General features: G+C 36.8%; 1 protein-coding gene, 2 long non-coding RNA genes and 1 pseudogene across 25 annotated transcripts; 3 read left to right on the forward strand and 1 right to left on the reverse strand.

Annotated features, from left to right (window-relative positions):
* Nucleotides 1-1,604: 1,604 nt before the first annotated feature.
* On the forward strand, nucleotides 1,605-5,807 carry LOC113315185. 23 transcript variants are annotated; one of them, XR_003342818.1, is made up of 9 exons: nucleotides 1,605-1,918; nucleotides 2,625-2,731; nucleotides 2,839-3,423; nucleotides 3,530-3,600; nucleotides 4,252-4,330; nucleotides 4,452-4,554; nucleotides 4,640-4,698; nucleotides 4,786-4,880; nucleotides 5,053-5,807. It is a non-coding gene; the product is annotated as an uncharacterized LOC113315185 (long non-coding RNA). The 23 variants fall into 23 exon arrangements; XR_003342819.1 differs by having other exon boundaries at nucleotides 3,539-3,606; XR_003342820.1 differs by having other exon boundaries at nucleotides 3,539-3,600.
* Nucleotides 5,808-10,007: 4,200 nt separating this feature from the next.
* Nucleotides 10,008-11,636, forward strand: LOC113315471 (SPX domain-containing protein 2-like). The gene is made up of 2 exons (XM_026563746.1): nucleotides 10,008-10,825; nucleotides 11,295-11,636. The coding sequence occupies exons 1-2, from the start codon at nucleotides 10,730-10,732 to the stop codon at nucleotides 11,634-11,636; spliced, it is 438 nt and encodes a 145-aa protein (XP_026419531.1). The 5' UTR covers nucleotides 10,008-10,729.
* A 309-nt stretch (nucleotides 11,637-11,945) lies between these two features.
* On the forward strand, nucleotides 11,946-13,145 carry LOC113319070. The gene is made up of 2 exons (XR_003345052.1): nucleotides 11,946-12,676; nucleotides 12,753-13,145. It is a non-coding gene; the product is annotated as an uncharacterized LOC113319070 (long non-coding RNA).
* Nucleotides 13,017-16,918, reverse strand: LOC113319069 (annotated as a pseudogene).
* Between the last annotated feature and the right edge of the window lie 1,807 nt (nucleotides 16,919-18,725).

Consider the following 18,725-nt stretch of genomic DNA (forward strand, 5'->3'; position numbering starts at 1 on the left):
TCATCAGTAGCATTTTTCTAGTATAAAACATGATTTCTCCATTCACGAGTATATCCTACTGATCTAGTTCATTGTGTTGTCTTTGATTGCACGTGCATAAGATGTTATGCATATTTTTTTTTGTACTGCATAACTTGTTATGCACATTTTCTTTGTACTGCATAACTAGTTATGCATATTTTTTTTGCATCTGCAGTGATTTATGATAAGCATAACCTTTGATGCATCTGCATAACTAGTCATGCACATTGTTCTGTACTGCATAATGTCTTATGCATCTGCATAACTGGTTATGCACATTTTCTTTGTACTGCATAACTAGTTATGCACTTTTTTTTGTACTGCATAACTTGTTATCCACATTTATTTTTTTACTGCATAACTGGTTATGCACATTTATTTTTCGTTAACTGAAAGTGAAAGTATCAAAGTAAAATAAAATGTTGATTTTGTTTGTGTTTCGTTCATTTTTTTTCGAAATGTTGTTTCTAGAATTTGTAAACTGTAAGTAGTTTCTAGGTTGGTTTTTTAGAGTATGAAATTGATTTTTCATCCATTTTTGTTGAAATTGATTTTTTTTTCTGTTTCTTCTACTTGATTTTTTCTTCTTCGTCTGTTTCATCCATTTTTGTTGAAATGTATTCTAGGGTGTAGTCAAAAATGATTTGCTTCTTTGAATCATCGATTTTAAATGATTTATTTCTTTAAATGATGGAGAAAAAATCTTTGCAGATCCGTTACAGAGATTAATGGAGGAATAGAGAAAGAAACCGACGGAGAAGAAAAAAAATTATGCCCAAAAACGATGAAGGGTAATAGAGTCTTTCAGTACGTTTTAAATATTTTTAGATAATTATGAGTGCGACTATATCAGAAATTAATTGTGAGCCTGGCGGTAAGAATTTTTTTTTTAGGCCTGCGCCTAAGTTCCCCGTATGTTATATCCAAAATATCATGAAGTTTTATCTTAAAGATACATTACAAAATTTTTTTCTTTCTTTTTTGGTCTGAATTTCTGTTCTAAACAGACACTTATGCAAGCACTTCCGATTGGTGTTATTATTGTCATCCTTCGAGAGACCGCCATCACCGCAAAAAAGCACAAACGAAGCGCCAGAAGATAGATCTTCATAGTAGTACGCCATTATCGTCATGCAAGCTTTTTCTTTCTTTCTGATGTTTTTTTTGTTGTTTGAGTTCTCAGGACTGTCAGACTGCTCTTCTTCTTTTGTAATCTATATTTTGGTCTTAATAAAATTAAATATTTTGTTCATTTTGCAACAAAAAAGAAAAGAAAATGCAGTAACAGCCAGACTTGCGATATTCTTTGTTAAACAGTAAGAATGTTCTCCCAATCAAGTATTTCCTGGCCAAATATACACATTCTGCAAATAAACAAAACAGACAATCGATCGAATGAAACCCATAAAAATGCAAGTGTGTCTGTTTCTTAAATTCTATAGATTTTCCAGAAAAATTCATGCCAGAACCACCATGTTTTATATGGTGCAAGACAAAAATCACTGCAAAAATACGGTGTAAGTAGGGTGTAAGTGACCCGGCCGTGAGTTTATTGCGGTTTATAAAAAATCCAATGAATTTCAAAACTCTTCCATTTACAGTAAAACGAACAAACCCTAAACGAAAACCAGGAGTACCATAAAACCAAACAGTCTATCAATCTTCTTCTTTTTCTGAAGAATGATTCAGAAATAAATAATTTCCAGCATTCAATATACGCAGAAAATCATCGAATTTCAAAACAAAAAAAGAACTCAAAACAGAAGAAATGATCAAATACCTGGGAGAAATCATCCATGAAGATTCTTCCTGCAATTTCGGTGGTGTTCGGTGAGAAATTCAAATACTTCCATCAAAAAGATCACAAATTTCATGAGGCCCTTCCCTTTTTTCTTGGGTAATTAAACTCAATTCTTGATTTTTGTTTTGCCACCGCTAATTCGTTGTTGGGTTTTTTGATTTTTCGTGATTATATTCTAGTAGCAGTAGTTCTTGAATTCTTATTATCACCTTCTTCTTCAGTATTCTTAATTGAAATTGAGATTTCTTGTTATTGATGATGATGGTGAGAAGTAGAAGTTTTTTTTAGGTGAGAATGGAAATTCTGTGTTTTGGTTTGAAAGAGGTGACGAGGGGAGTATCGAAGAATGATTGATTGATTTTATAGATTAATGGCTTAGACAATGAAGAAAGATTTTTTTTTTTTAAAAAGTGGATTTATGTCCCACAAAACTGCATCCCAGTTCAACCATCTTGATTTTGAGTAGATTTGTATTGCCTTTGAATTATTTTAGTAGAGAAGATTTAGTTATTTCTTGAATCATTGTGTTGTTTGATGAAACATCACAATGTTTGCATTATTGTAGTAAAGAAGATCTAGTTATTTCTTGAATCATTGTGTTGTTTCATGAAACATCACAATGTTTGCATTGTCATAGTAGTTATTTTTCTTGAACCATTGCGATGTTTCATCAAACATTGTGTCTATTCATGACTCAACACATTCACATCCATCCATGTATATAAGAATTCTGCATCCTGCATCATTCACTATGTTCTCTATTTTGGATTCTTTGTTTATGCCTAACAATTTTCAAATGCAGAACCGTGAAGAAGTTAATATGGATATAGCTGTTGAAGATCTTCCAACCTTATTAGAAAGGTTTAGTACCTTGCAAAACCTGTAAACCTGTATCAACTTCAACAAAATGTGAGTATCATTGTCATTTCTTGTTACTCTGATTTGTAATTTTGATTTATTCCATTTCCAAATGCTAATTTTGTTTTGTGTTGTTCATAATCTGTTGTGGTGATTAGTTAGCTGATGAGAATGAAAGGCTTGTGTTGATAGGAGCTTTAGACAATGCTCAGTATTGGCGTAAAAGTTAGGATTCTTATCTGCTTTTGAATGTAAACACACATAATTTCATTTTCTTACTAGGAGAACTCCTATTTCAGGTTCCACAATCATCTCCATTGGGGCAGTGCCCCTTGGTATCTTACAACTTCTGTTCCGAACTCCATTGGCAATTAAGAATTAAGAAGAAGAAGAAGAAAGGAAACTCAAACTCAGAGTGATCTCAGTTCCGAGAGTCCTCCAATGTCACCACTCAAGTTACCTTTGGGGTTCATGCTGGATAATCCCCTGAAAGATCATTCATAAAACAAAAACAAGAGGATTATTAATTTATAAGAAGATGACTAAAAACAAAAAACCAGTTTATGCTGCCACTGTGACCGAAAAAGATTAAGGAATCTCTCAGGGAAGTAACCCTTGAACCAGTGCAGCCAACTCCATCCCACTGATTACCACAAGGATCATTTGAGTCCCAAATTGGTGGTGAGTTCTCCCAATTACTCTTTGAAGATTGGAGCACCGCAACTGCAGTCCAACACATTTCAGTTTAGTTCTTTCTATGCTAACTATTTTTTCTCGTTACTTTGTTAAACCTTTGAAGTTGAAAGGTATAGCCGTCTTTGCATGACTTGTGAACTAACTTGTTTCCAGATGTAGCAGAATGGCATGTTATATCCACCAACAAAGCACTTATCTACTGGCGAGTCGAGGAGATGCAACTGGTCAGAGTGAGATTTCCTTACATTTACATTTTAAACTATTTGTTCTTGGATGCTTTATATTTTGTACAGTTCATTCGCTACTCTGGTTAATTCCCTTGAGACAATAAATTGAATTTACTATATCAATAGTCACATTTTTTTATGCTTCTAGAATTATAAGCAAAGACGATTGAAAATGCTGCGAGAGAACTGTCAAAATACAAACCAACTTGAAATAGCACACAATTGATTCTAGGGGCACAAAGAAGAGAGCTTTCTTCTGAAACACTTAAGTTCATATTCATGCTTATTATTGCATACACTACCCAAGTTCATTGGGTGAAATTGTTTTTTCAATCAATTTCGTCTCTCTATTGTTAAACTAAGGAAATGCTCAGTTAAAGGGCCGACGTAGACGTAAAAAGTAGTATATTAGTGTGGCACTATTTTGTGATGATGGGTGTTGCACTATCCTGTGAGCACATGTTCGTATATAATTACACTGTATCTATCAAAAGGTTTTGACATTAGTGTTCTGAATTTTCAAATTTACACCTAACCCTTTTGATATTGTATGGTAAACTGCATGGTGTTTCGTTTTTTTTTTCGAAATTTTCATTTGGAGCTCAGATGGTTGTGGAAACTCTATTCATATGTTGTTATTTGTTGCAGACTCTGTGTTGTAACAATTTTTGCTTAAAATGCTTTGAATAATGGGCAATAGAACAAAAAAGAAAATGCGTCAAGTTTGGTAAACAATCTGAGGATTAACTAAGTCAGATTAATCTTCCTGGTTTAATTTTATCTTTGAGATTGTTGTGTGTTGTGTATATATTATAACTTATCCACTTTAATCATCTTTTAATCTTCAGATCACACAAGGATAAGTGCTCCTCTTATGCTCCAGAAACTGGGTTGCGATAGCGATATGATGGATACAGAATTGAGAAATGTCGGAGAAAAGTTGGGATTCAGGTTTGGTCTTTCTCTGGTCTAATCTGGCACGCGCTTTTTTTTCCTTCTAGTCCAGCATAGATCTGATGAGCATTGTCATTTTTAGGAATTTAAGATGTGTATATACTCCGTTCGATGCGACAATGAACCTGCTCCGCTGACGAGGTTCTCTATGATCTCTTCTTAATAATGGGATTCCATGGTTTTTGAGTCACTTGAGTGATAACTAATTCTCTGCAACATTGTTTGCAGTGATGTACACGGAAACTGTCCAAGACTTGTTCCTGTTATCTAAACGGGGCAACAGATGCAACAGATAGAAAGGATAGTCCTTCTGGGTTTATGATGTGAGTTGATTTTTCTCCTGTCTTATTTCCACTTATTTCTTTAGAGCTTTATTCTTCTAGTACCACCATGCCTTTAGATTGCTACATTTATTTCAGCTTTAAAGCCATTTTAACGTGTAAACTCTCTCTTGAAGACTCAAATGTCTTACTTTTTTTATCTTTTTCTTTGAAGTCTTTCATATGCGCGATTTACAAAAGAGAAATTGTGAATCTCTTTATCTTTCAGAAGGAAGAAAGTTGGTGGAAGTGGAAAAAACCTCCATCTTCTAGTAAAAAACCCTGTGTGGACAGGTATTCCTGAAGCAAGGGAGCCAGGAAAGAAGGGAAAAAGGCGCTGAATGTCCGGTCTCTCTCTCTCTCCACTGCTAACGAAAGCATATTTCACCCAATGCATCGTAATAAGTTGAAGTTCTGGATGTTTGTTGGTTCTGCAGATGGAAAAAGACAATTTGTACCTGCTGGTGGCGATGGGGTTTTCCGAAATTCATGTCTCTTATTCAACTGCATGACTCTTCCTAAAATGCTTCTTGTGAAATCAGAATTGGAGCTTGAGAAGCAAAATAAAGCAATTAGGGGATCCTTTCAAAGGATAAGGATAGCAGGAATGCAGCTGATCGCAGCAAAGGATGAATTATGGGGCAAGGCGTCTGGCTTATTCATGGGTCGGACACTGAGATATACTTACAAATGGGTGAAAAATTTAGATTTGATGGAATGTTTTGCTAGTACAGTAGTTGAAAAGAAATTGTTATGGTAAATGAGACAAAAATACTAAGAAGCTTTAACTGTATTTTCTCAAATATGTTGTCTTTTTGTGGGCAAAAGAACACTCCGTTGAATGAGTGAATGGTGTTCATCATTTCATAGTTAACTCTGTGCACAGATTAAGATACCGTCATGAATATGAATGAATGAATGTTGTCTTTATTTTTTTTTCTTTTTGTTTCTGATAGGAAAAAATACCGTCACAAGTCATAAGCAAAGCTTTCTGAGAACAACCCCTTCTCGAAAAAACACATCTATTGGGTTTTGGGTCACGTGTCTTCTCAAAAGAACACATCTGTTTCCCAAATGATTTCAACGTTTCATTAATGGGCGCCATTATACACTATATATATATATCTTTAGATTCCTGCATTATTTACTGTATAGTATTTGTTTTTCTGTTTCAGTTGTGATTGGATTATTCCCGCAATCTTTCTTCATAATAAACAGCAGACTAAAAACGATTTAAGATGGAAATAAACGCTTTAGTAAAACAGTTTGGGTACTTGAAAAAGGATGTAAAATCCTTATCAAAAGGTCTAATCAGAACCACTGATAAGATCGATTATCTCTATGAAGAAGTGAGTATCATCATCTCTCGTTATTCTGATTTTGAATTTTGATTTCAATAACCCTAATCTTGTTCGTTTGTAATCCTGGTTATTAGATAGAAGACTTGGACGCCAAAGATGAAGCTGCGCTCAATAGGATATCGTACAAAGCTTATACACAAGTGCGTAGGTCGTTTCGTCAGGTACATACATTCATCTCATGATCTTAAAGACTTTTAGATGATACATTGTTTTTTATTTAATCATTTAGTATTTTGCTTTCCTGATCCAAACAGATAATCCAAGACGCGAGTGATGACTTGTGTTGTGATTGTCGGCATTGTACGCGCGACCACTTTTGTTGTGACTGTCGTCACTGTAAGCGATACCGGCATCACAACAGAATGCACGGGCGCAACGATGGAAAGATGGGTTTAATATTGGCAAAAGGTCTTATGACCTTAAAAAAGATTAAACGTCTTAGTCGAAAAGTGAGCATCATATCGTCATCTCTCGTTATTCTAATTCTGGATTTTGGTTTCCGTTCCTTTTCCAAAGCCACTAACTTTTGTAATCTATTCTCGTTACTAGTTACATCTAGACCAAGACGATAAATCTGCACTCCGTGGGTATTATGACAGAGCCATTAGACAACTTGATATATCATTCCAGAGGGTGTTGGAATATTTTCAACGCCGCTAACCAAAGGGGGGTCCTGGGGGGCATCGCCTCCCAGGCTGTGGTCGACCTGACAGGGGAGACCGCCCCTGGTGGGGGTTTCAAGGGGGCAACGCCCCCGGAAGAATTTTTTGAACTGACGGTTTTATTTGGCCGATAAAAGCCTGTTCGAAAATTTCGAATCCAAAAGACACCATTGATGTCTGTTGATGAAGGAACCTGACGTTTCGTGAATAGAAACCTGTTGGCGAATAAAAACCTATTCCCAACAGGTGCAAAACCCTTTATAAATAGCTTCTCCCAGTTTCGTTTAACATATAAGAAAAATCAATTTATTTTCTCTGTTTCAAAAAGCATCATCAGAAATCAGAAATCTCTTTGTGTGTTCTTGATTGAATCAAGGGGTACAAACCTTGAATTCAGTTTTCGTTGCAGGGCTTTCATTGTATCCTGAAGGCAATATTTCGCATACCTGTTGTAATCGCCAATTGTTATTGGGAGGGTAGAAATATTTGTCTAAAAGAAATTTATACAAGCCTTGAAAGTTTTGGAGTGCAACACTTTCTTCTCTGATTCATTCATCCTTTGTGAAACCCAATTTTTTCCAACAGAGGGTATGGGAACATTCACTTTATTAAATTATATTTGCTTACGGGAGTTGTTTCTTCTATTTTCTTGGTCTAAATTTCTGATTCAAACAGTCACCGGAAGACGCGGAATTTTGCTCCCATTGTCGGCGTCATCATCCTAAGGGAGTCCAGTGCCACCGCCACGAAAAGCCATCACTTGCCACCGCCACCAAAAGTCGTCGTAGTAAGGGAGACCGCCGCCAGGAAAAGCCAATCTCGTCCCCCAAAAGCATGTTCAGCCGTCTGGCCAGGTCAATAGGACGGGCTTTGGGCAGACTTTGTGCCTCCAAATAAGTATCTTTACCATTGGCTTTTTGTGTCAAGAAACAACGTAATGACCACCAGATGAATTGTTCTCTTGGCTTTTTTGTTTCGCCAGACTTGTATTTCTTTGTTGTTTGAGTTGTCAGGAATGTCTGACTTCTCTTCTTCTTGTATTATAATCTTTCTTTGGTCTTAATAAAATCTCTTCTTCTTGTATTATAATTTCCAACAACAGAGAGAATAATGCCAGACTTATTATGTTCTTTGTTTAACAGTAAGAACGTTTTTCCGTAAGTATTTCATGGCTAAATATTCTGCAAATAAACACAAAAGGCGAGTCAGTATACAAGAGAAGAAATGCAACTTCAATCGTCTACGCGTCATTTGTGTGTGGGTCCCGTTCCTTATCCAAATGAATGTTTTTGCTGCTCAAGTTTCCAGAAAATCTCAAGGCAGAACCACCCCAAGCAAAACTGACTAGGTTTATCTTTTTCTCTTCCATAATCATCTTTTCTCTCTGTAGATCTCGAGAAAGGAAGAAAAACTAGAGTTGTCTGATTCAACTCGACCTAAGTAAATCAAATAATCTGAGCGATCAATTTTCTTCTTTCTTGTGTACCAATCATTCTTTTTCGCTAATGAACGATTCAGACGTAACAAATCATCGAATTACAAAAAGAAATGAGTTCATCACAAAGGTTCGATCGGAAACTGGAAGAAATCATCCATGAAGAGTTTGAATTTTGGTGAGAAATTCAAATACCCATTTAACTTCCATCAAAAAGGTCAGTATTCTTAATTGTTGAAGTTGAGATTTCTTGATGATGTTGTTTTTGAGAATGGGAAGTCTGCTATTGATTTTGGTTTTTGATTTTTTTTTTTTGGTTTGGGAGAGATGACGAGGGGAGTATTGACTGAAGAAAAATGATTGATGTTATAGATTAATCCCTTAGACAATGTACCAGACAATTCAACCCCTTTGAATTATTGTAGTAAAGAAGATCTAATTATTTCTTGAATCATTGTGTTGTTTCATAAAACATCATAATGTTTGCATTATTGTAGTAGAGAAGATCTAGTTATTTCTTGAATCATTGTGTTGTTTTATGAAACATCACAATGTTTGCATGATCATATCTAGTTATTTCTTGAACCATTGCGATGTTTCATCAAACATTGTGTCTATTCATGGCTCAACACATTCACATTCACATCCATCATGTATATAATATCATTTTTCTATGTTTTCTATTTGGATTCTCCATCAGAACCGTAAATAAGTTAATATGGATATAGTTGTTGAAGATCTTCCATCATTTTTAAAAAGGTTTAGCCTTGCAAAACCTATATTAACTTCAAAAAAATGTGTTCCTTTTCAGAATCCTGATTTCGGTTGTGTTGTTTGTAATCTGTTGTCTTCATCAGTTAGTGAAAGGCTTGTTCCTGCCCACTGCCGCTACTCCTGCCACAACTGTTGTTCGTGCCCAACAAAGAAAGATGAGTTGTTGGTCAGAGGACCCAAGGAACTGGCAGAGATGAGTACATGCCAAGTTCGTATATGAAGAACACTGTTTTGGCAGTGAAAAGAAGAAGAAGAAGAATACGTCACCGGATTAAAGGTAATTATTTTATACTAATCCTCCTCCTAATTGATTTGGTTTATTACATTGTAAATTTTAGGATTATGCCATGAAATTTAGTTGCAGAGGTACAAATTTTTGTCTCGTTATAGTTCGTTCCTTTCCAAATTTTTACACTCATGGGCTGGATTAGTATTTATCCTTAGTATTTATAGTTCGTTCCTTTGTAGGTGCATAGTGTTACTGATTACAGTTGTTGAGTTATCCACCTTAGGAGACTAATATCCCTCTTAATTTATCCGTTTGATTTTTGACTAGGGTAATCTCTAGGGATATCCACATTCCACATGATTTGTACCACTCATCTTTGCTACCTGCCATCTGTTTAGGCTAGAGAGTTCATTTCTGTAACAGGATTCAGTGGCTTACGAGCAATGTTGTCACACGGATTTGATCTGCTATGTGCATTTATTTTCATATGGGGCATGTTAATAAGGTTATAAGCTGATTAAGTTGTATATTTTTAATTACAGGAGTTGCAGGGCAACGTAATCTCATGATGAGTTGATTAAAGCAAGAAAAGAAATTGTTGATTTTCATGAAGAAAATGGTGTTGCTTGAGAATTGTAGTGCCTTAACTATACTGGTAATTATCTCTCTCTAAATTACTATACTTTGTGAATAAAAACTAAAACTAGTAATACAGTAAAATCCAGTGGAATCCACAAATTTTGACATTTATGTGAGAATGTCAAGGATCAGTGCTCCACTATTCACAATCAGCTCCGAAAATAGTTCGCTGGTGTGTATAAAACTACTGAATTTAGTTAGTATTTACTGAATTTAGCATTTTGGATAATATTTTATTTAGTAGAGATGTGATAGAACAACTTCAATAGTGTTAGAAATTCTAAGAAAGTAAAGGTTGTAATCACACGAAAAACGTCAATTTTATTTGCCTTTTCTTTACTAGGCCTTAGATGTAGATAAATGAAAATAAAGCGTCTTTTATTTTTTTCCCAATTGTTTTCGTTTCTTATTAGAATTTTTTCTTTGGCTTATGATCACTCCTTTGTGTGGACGAATTGGATGTGATTTGGAACATATATTATATTTTCAATCTTGTTATATCAGCACGGTTACACATTGGTTTGCCTAAAATTTAACCTCGCAATACTAAAATGCAACAAAAAAGTGAATTACACCTCAACCAAAGGCGGTAAGGGACACACACCAGAATTGCAGAATGGGAAACACACTAAAACAAATTGCGGAGATACAAAGAAACACAGTCGGCGTTTCCTGGGTGCTGTTTTATTTTTCGAATCCTAAAACCAACAGAGTTGCGTGTCTTAATAGTGCTTAATCTTCATCATTGGTAGATGCAGACACAGATTTGGGAATCTTCTGCAGGCAGGGTTTCTTTCGAGGGGCTTCATTACCGGCCACAGGCTCATCTTCAGGACCAATATGAAATTGTAAGCTAGAGTACTATGTTCGATTTGGCTATATAACTGCTAGAATGTGTTGAAGACAAACATGGAGTAGGGTATATGTCTGCTGTTGGATCGTGTCCCTGTTATACATGCATAACTGACCCTCTCTCAACTGTTACTTCAGAACTTATACATACACCTTGGGGTAGCAGAGAAACCCCAAAGTTTGTAATGCTTGATGAACCCAACCTGATTATTTTGAAATTCTGCAGCATGTATATTGAGCCTGGTTCAGTCATAAATTATAGGCCCAAAACATTTTTACCTGGATTCCTGAACAATTTTATTGATATCTCTGACTTGTTTAATAAAACAATTAACACTTGTTGTATTAAAGCAACAAATTTCCAATACTCTAATCGGGCTTCATAATGGATAGCTGCCTGTTGTTCATTTAAAATGCTTTCTATGCATCGTATTCAAGTCGAGCATTTATGCTAACATTTTGTAGAGCCCTTTTGTATGCAGGCTTCGTGAAGATACTGAAAAGTATGATAAGCAAACAGGGGCATCATTCGTTTTCCCTTCATCCAGAGGGTTTTGCAGCAGCCATTCTATACTTGATCACCTCTTTCCCATCAACAATGAGCCATCAATTCCAACATCTGAAAGCGCTGATACCACCCCTACTCCTGCCACAACTGTTGTTCCCACGCCCACAGAGAGAGATGGGTCATTCCTTAGAGGACCAAAGGAACAGGCAGAGATCGAGTTCATGCAAAGTTTGCATATGAAGAGCACTATATCGGCATTGAGAAGAAGAAAAATACATCATCAGATTCAAGGTAATTGATTAATACTGATCCTCCTTCTAACTGATTTCGTTAACTACGATGTAAATCTTAGGATTACGCCATAAAATTTAGTTGCAGAGATACAAATGTTTGGCTCCATGTAGTTCATTCCTCTCCAAATTTTCACAATCATGCGCTGGATTAGTTATCCTTAGCTAACATATACATGTAGGTGTGTAATGTTTTACTGATTACAGTTGTTGAGTTAATCCACCTCAGGAAAATAACATCTCCTCTTAATTTATCCTTTTGATTTTTAAGAAACCCTAAAGTTTGTTATGCTTGATGGCCCCAACCTGATTATTTTGAAACTCTGCGCTTTTGCAGCGCAGGAGCATGTATATTGAGCTTGGTTAGAGGCCCAAATCATTTTTTACCTGGATCCTGAACAATTATGTTGAAATCTCTGACTTGTTTATACTTCTCCCGGTGGCTTCAACTCCGAGCTATGTGATACTTGTTATATCAATCCAACAGATTTCCAATACTCTAATCGGGCTCCATATTGGACAGCTGTGTTCTATTCATTTAAAATGCTTTTTATGCATCATAATCAACTCGAGCATGTCGAACTTTATGCTAACATTTTACAGTGCCCTTTTATATGCAGGCTTGGTGAAGATGCTGTCCTTCATCCAGAGGGTTCTGCAGCAGCCAGCCAGCAGTTCCAACATTTGAAATCGCTGATACCCCCTAATCCTCCCACAACTGTTGTTTCCACCCTTACATAGAAAGATGGGTCATTGCTCAAGTCTCAAGAGGACCAATTATTGAAAGACTGATTTGGGCGCAGTATTGGCTGGTTATGGGGTTCCGCACTTGTCACCACGGTTTTTCATTAGATATTTTCTAATGATGCCGGCCCTCCTATGGTGGGGCCAAACTCCCCCCGTCCCTATTGCGGTGACAATGGCGGATCAGCATAACCAGCTAAAACTGTTTGGCCGAAGCTGAAAGAGGGAAGCTATACTAAAGAAAAAGAAAGTTGGACTTCATATCATGCAGGACTTCATATCTTCTAACACGGCTCCATGGTTTGGTAAATTTATGTTTTTTTAGCACCTTTTTTTGTTGTTCACCTCGTAGAAAGAACTCATCCTACGATTTGGATGCAGTAATGGGCCTATTGGCTGGTTGCCAACATTTTCATGACATTATCTAGAATGCCGATGAAACTGCCCCTGTCCCTACCTTGGTGACAAGGGCGAATCCGCACCACCAGCAAAAACTGTTTTGCCGAAGTATGAAAAGAAAAGCTATTATGAAGAAGAAGAATAACCAGATCATGCAGGACTTCGTATCTTCTGTTCAAGGACTCAAGGCAAGCTACATTTCTGATAAGTGTAAATTACTTAAAAACAACTTAGGGATAGCAGCAATAAGCCAACAGGTAAAAATACCACAATAGTACCGATGATATGAGTTCGAAACATGTAACCACCAAAACTCTATATCTTTATCGATCAAAAGAATAAAAATGAAAAGAATAAATACACCACAATAATTAATGATACCTTGTTGTGCCAAATTGGATTTGATCTCCTCCTGTACAATTAAGTGCAAAGAAAGAAGAAGCCTCCACTTCTGTACCCCCATGCTAGAGAATATAAGACTCATAACTCAATCCTCCTCATCTAAAAGAAAATCAGTTGTAGCTACGTAGCCCTGTTCTCTCATCAATGCAGTCAAATCCTTCAAAACAGCACGAACTTCACCAGCATTAATATGAAGTTTATCCCCTGCTACAAATAAGTTCAGCTTAGCATTCACTTCAATCCAGCTACATCCAGGAAACTTTTTCAATCCTCTTTCTTTCATCAAATTCCGAACTCTGTTGGATGCACCCCAGTTCTTAGATGCTGCATATAAATTAGAAAGAAGCACATAGGATGAAGGATTATCAGGTTCCAACAAAATAAGCTTTTCAGCTGCCTTCTGCCCCCGTATTAAATCCCCATGTATTTTACAAGCTCCGAGTAATGTAGCCCAAACCCCAGCTCCAGGTTCAAATGGCAATTTCTCAATCAACTCTTCAGCTTCTTTGAGACGTCCATGGCGCCCAAGTAGGTCAATCATGCAGGAAAAATGATCATCTCTAGGTTTGATCCCAAACCTACTTATCATAAGATTGAAATATTCACGACCTTCTAATACCATTCCTCCATGACTGCACGCGGTGAGGACTCCTAGGAATGTGATATCATCAGGTTCGACATTTGCATGCTTCATTTGTTCGAAGATCTTCAGTGCTTTCCCTGCATAGCCATTTTTCGCAAATCCAACAATCATCGAGTTCCAGGAAACAGCATCTTCTTTGTTTACCATTTCCTCAAAAACTTTCATTGAGCTCCCAATATCCCCACATTTAGCATACATATCTACAAGAACACTGCACGTGGATTCATCCAAGTCGAACCTGGTATGAAAAGCAAGACAATGAATGACTTTCCCATCCTGTAGGGCTGCTAAGCCTGAACAAGCACTGAGGACACTGGTAAAAGTGGATTGATCCGGTAAAACATCATCATTACGCATTTCTCTAAAAAAACAAAGAGCCTCCGCGCTATTGCCGTTCTGAGCATGTCCTGAAATCATACAAGTCCATAAAACTCTACTTCTTTGTTTCGGGAACTCCAAAAAGAGCTTATTTGCATCTTCAGTGCTTGAAGATCGTAGGTACATACCCAAGAGTGAGACACCCGAAAACTCATCATCAATTAAAACACCAGATTTTAAAGTATCACAATGAACCTGCCTTCCCAGATTCAACCTTGATGATGCACTACATGCAGTTAAAATGCTGGCGAATGTGTACTTCGATGGCTGCAAACCTTCTGCTTGCATGTCGAAAAACTCCTTTACTGCTTCATCTGCATTGTTGTTCTGAATGTACCCTGCAATAAGGGCATTTCTAGAGACAACAGTCTTTACAGGCATCTCAGAAAATACCTTATTTGCAGCTTCCATGGCCCCACACTTTGCATACATGTCAACCAGAGAACTTCCAGCATAAATATTCAAGTAAAGACCCAACTTCAGTGAGAAGCAATGCACTTGTTTACCTTGCTCTAATGCTTGCCGATTTGCACTGCCACTAAGAATACTAGATACTGAAAATTGATCAGGCAAAAAGCCATCACATATCATCTTCCTGAACAATCTAAAACCTTCCTCCTCTTCTTTTTCATGCACGTACCCAACAATAATAGCATTCCAAGAAACAATATCTCTCTCTGGGATGAGTTCAAATTGCCTTCTTGCATCTTTCAAATCACCAGATTTAGCATACATATCAACCAAAGCATTTCCAATAAATAAGTTCAACTCTAAGTTCTTCTTGATTATAAATGCATGAAATTTCCTACCCATTTCTAAGCTTTCCCACTGACCAAATGTGCTAAGAACTTTGGTGCAAGTAAACTCATCAGGTTCTAGACCAGAAGTTCTCATATTGGAGAAAATTTCTTTGACTTCAAGAGATTGTCCGTTCTGTGCATAACCTCCTAACATGGCATTCCACACAACAGTATTTGTAACATCCATTGCATCAAAAACTTTTCTAGCAGATTCCATAGAGTGACACTTGGAGTACATATTTATCAATGAACTTCCAGCGTAAACACTACAATCCAACCCTAGTTTGATAGCCTCAGAATGAACCTGCTTTCCTAGATTAAGATCTGTAAGATTAGCGATGGCACTTAAAACACTTCCTAAACACCAACCAGATGCATATCTCGAAAGAAACTGACTGCTTTTTCCTCAAACCCACTTTTAGAATGTCCCTTAATCATTACATTCCAAGCCACCACATTGGGATTTGGCAGTTGGGAAAACAAATTAATTGCCTGATCCAACCTTCCTAGACCAACACAGGCGGTAATTATCGTAATAACTGCAACTTCATCTGGTTTCTCAACGACTCGTTCCATTTCTCTAAACAACTCGAGAGCTTCTCTGGTAAGCCAACTCGAACATAGCCCGCGATCATTGATGTCCAAGATACAGTATCAGGTTTATCAACTCTATCAAATAATTTTCGAGCATCTGGTAAGCAGTCACATTTAGCATACATATCGATCAAAGAACCCCCACAAAAGGAATTTAACTCAATACCTGTCTTGATCGCATCGCAGTGAAAAACCTTACCTAAACCCACAGTATTCAATCTCGTACAAGCAGAAATAACTAAAGCAAATGTGTACTGATCTGAAGCAGTGTTAGAATTACGCATCAACCTAAACACCCTGACGACCTCTTCTGGAAATTCCGATCTTGAATACATAGATGACTGAATTCCAGGCAACAGTATCTCTTCTATCAAGCCGGTTGAAGACCTCCATTGCGAAATCAATCTCGCCACATTTACCATACAGATCAACAATTATATTTCCAAGTTTTCCTTCTAATCCATACCCAAGACTCAGGGTCTTGGCATGGATAACTTTGCACTTTTTTGTAGCTTGAGATTTTAGATGAGGCATTCTGTCGCACACATGACGGGATTGAATACGTTGCATTCTTGTACACAAGTATATAACAGATTGCTATATGTATAATTTTGGTTTGGGACCAGCTGAAAATTTTGCTGTACCTCTTCAACGGCTAGTACAGCATCCGAGGTGAAACATACGCGGCGGAGAGAGAACACTGAGTTCAACTTGAGTAAACTTGTCGTACGCACATGAGTTGCACGCATTATTAATGTTTGCGAGGTGTTTAAGCTGATTCTAATCATCCGTACGCTTAACTTCATTTAAATTTTGGCAGAATGTCCTTTGTTCGTAGACCAAGTCCTGTCCACTGTCAACATTAAAACAAAATGTTCCTATCAGATGTTATGACAAATTTATGAACCCACAGAATAATAATTTGTATCCGCTTTAGACGAAGTCCTGTCCACTGTCAAAATTACAATAAAATGTTTCTATCAAATGTTATGATAAATTCATGAAACACACAGAATAATAATTTGTATCTGCTTGATCTACTGAATTACTTACTCATGATTCCAACTTTTCAATGTCTCTGTTGCTTGTGTCGAAGCTGTACTTGAGCATTCCAAACTCCCTTGCCTTTCATTTTAAACTATATAAAAACTATTCTCACTTAAGCATTTCTACAAACATTTAACATGTTCCAGTTTTGGTTTGGGTTGAAACCCTGAAGTTTATGAAGAGAATAAACTCTGAGCAAACAAAATAACCCCTCGGACTAGAACAAATCGTAAACAACTATCAGTAGCTTATTAAAATAAAAAAGCACAATGATGAAGAAATCCGGGACCTGTAAGGCAAATGTAATTTTTGTTGGTGCCTTTTGAAACTATTTCAGCTTTTTGTTGTCAAATTATTTTATCTTTGACTTCTCGGTTGACTTTTTCTGCTTTGCTTTCTGTAATGGGAAAATGGGTCATTTGTTCAAATATTTTTAAAACATGGTTCAAATGGACGAGTAAAAATTATTATGGGTGAAATAGATATCAAAAAAAGTAGCAAGGATAAAATTGGATTCATCCTGATTTAAGTTTAAAAAATAGCACGGATAAAACTGGATGCATCCTGATGTAAATTAAAAATAAGAAAAAGTATTTAAAAATGGGTAGGATGAAACTGTTTACATCATGGCTATTTTACATTTTTTTTCTATTTAAACAGTATCAAAATCTAAATGTCTTTTTTACCCATAAACTGTTGATTTTGGTCTTTTTAACTAATTTTGTGTGATGTAATATGGACCCCTTCGCAGATACGCACTCACGAGTTATGATGGTCCATGGCCATGCCCACAATATTTTTACATTTTAATATCTTCTAGGCCCACAGAGTTGTGGATTAGGATTGACTAGTGGTCAAATTTCCCTCGGCTGTACCAGTCATGCTCCAGGTAAACAGACTCTATCACTCTACTCAGTTTAGAATCTAATTCAAGCTTGTTGGTATCTCTTGCTAGCCTAGATATTTCAGAATAGTTCTAGAAATGACATTCGCTAAGAAATCCGTGCTGCAAAAGGAGAGCACTCATGTCCTCAAATGGGCAATTTCGTCAGCTGAATGGTTAAAAGATCTAGTAAAATAGTAAAATAACATCAACTGGTCAACAGAGCTAGAATTTAATGGCTGATGTCTTTGGTGTGTGCGACTTCCAGGTTAGAAATTCACCTGTAAGATCTTGCTAACATTCGTTACAATCAGTTTTTCGAATTTGAGAACATTAAAAAGTTAACTATAAACCCATATTTCACCAACACAATTCTCTCTAGATTACTTCTCTATTTGTTGTCTTTTGATCACATCTGCTTGTTTTTCCTCGGGGATGACCACCACAGTTTCCTTCTCTTTGTTATTCTGCAGAATAAGCACCACACCAACTGAATCAGCTGTAATCTTGCAGATGCAACACCACCATCCACTGACAAAAGTAAGCGATAAAGAGACGAACTTAGACATATGGTTGGTTTTGGGAGTACATATTTATAAGTAAAAAAAATGAATTCAGAATGGTGAAATCAATAACATGCTTCCGATTAGAAGATTAAAAAGGCATTATACCCTTTTCCATCTGGGACGGTAAAGGGAAAGGATCAGTTGTGCTTCTAAAACCAGCTAAACGAAAACCACCAACACCAGTTGTGGACACACGAACTACGCGGGGTCCGAATGCCCGCAATCAATTGTTAAAGTCTAAAGAGATTACGATGGTGATACCCTGATGTGGGTTCATTGGCTCAAAACCCACGGGTTTATCATGGCCTCCTCCAACTTCCCCGTGCGTAGCGATTATGCATGGGGTACAAATATAAAAGGAAAGCAACATATATAAGCAAATGCATGCGGAACTAAATGAATGTAAAGTGCTGAAATGTAAATAAGACCAAGGTTTACGTGGTTCAGCACTAAGGCCTACATCCACGGGGTTTGTTGTTCTACTATATTATTCACGGTTACACGAATAGTTGAATGACTTGGGGTTTACATATTTCTCTCCACTATGGGATTCCTTACCTTTGCTATTCTCTCTCTCTCTCTCCTGATGTTTTTTCGATCCCCCTCCCCCTTTGTGGAGATTGGGTATTTATAAGGTAGGAA

This window comes from Papaver somniferum, chromosome 10 (genome assembly GCF_003573695.1).
Source record: "Papaver somniferum cultivar HN1 chromosome 10, ASM357369v1, whole genome shotgun sequence".
NCBI classification, from domain to species: Eukaryota; Viridiplantae; Streptophyta; class Magnoliopsida; order Ranunculales; family Papaveraceae; genus Papaver; species Papaver somniferum.

Bases quoted from the DNA above. Each gene is read 5' to 3' on its own strand.
- LOC113315471 (XM_026563746.1), top strand. From the start codon at position 10,730: ATGCAGACACAGATTTGGGAATCTTCTGCAGGCAGGGTTTCTTTCGAG. The intron at 10,826-11,294 runs GTAAGCTAGAGT...AACATTTTGTAG, and splicing joins TTCAGGACCAATATGAAATT to AGCCCTTTTGTATGCAGGCT.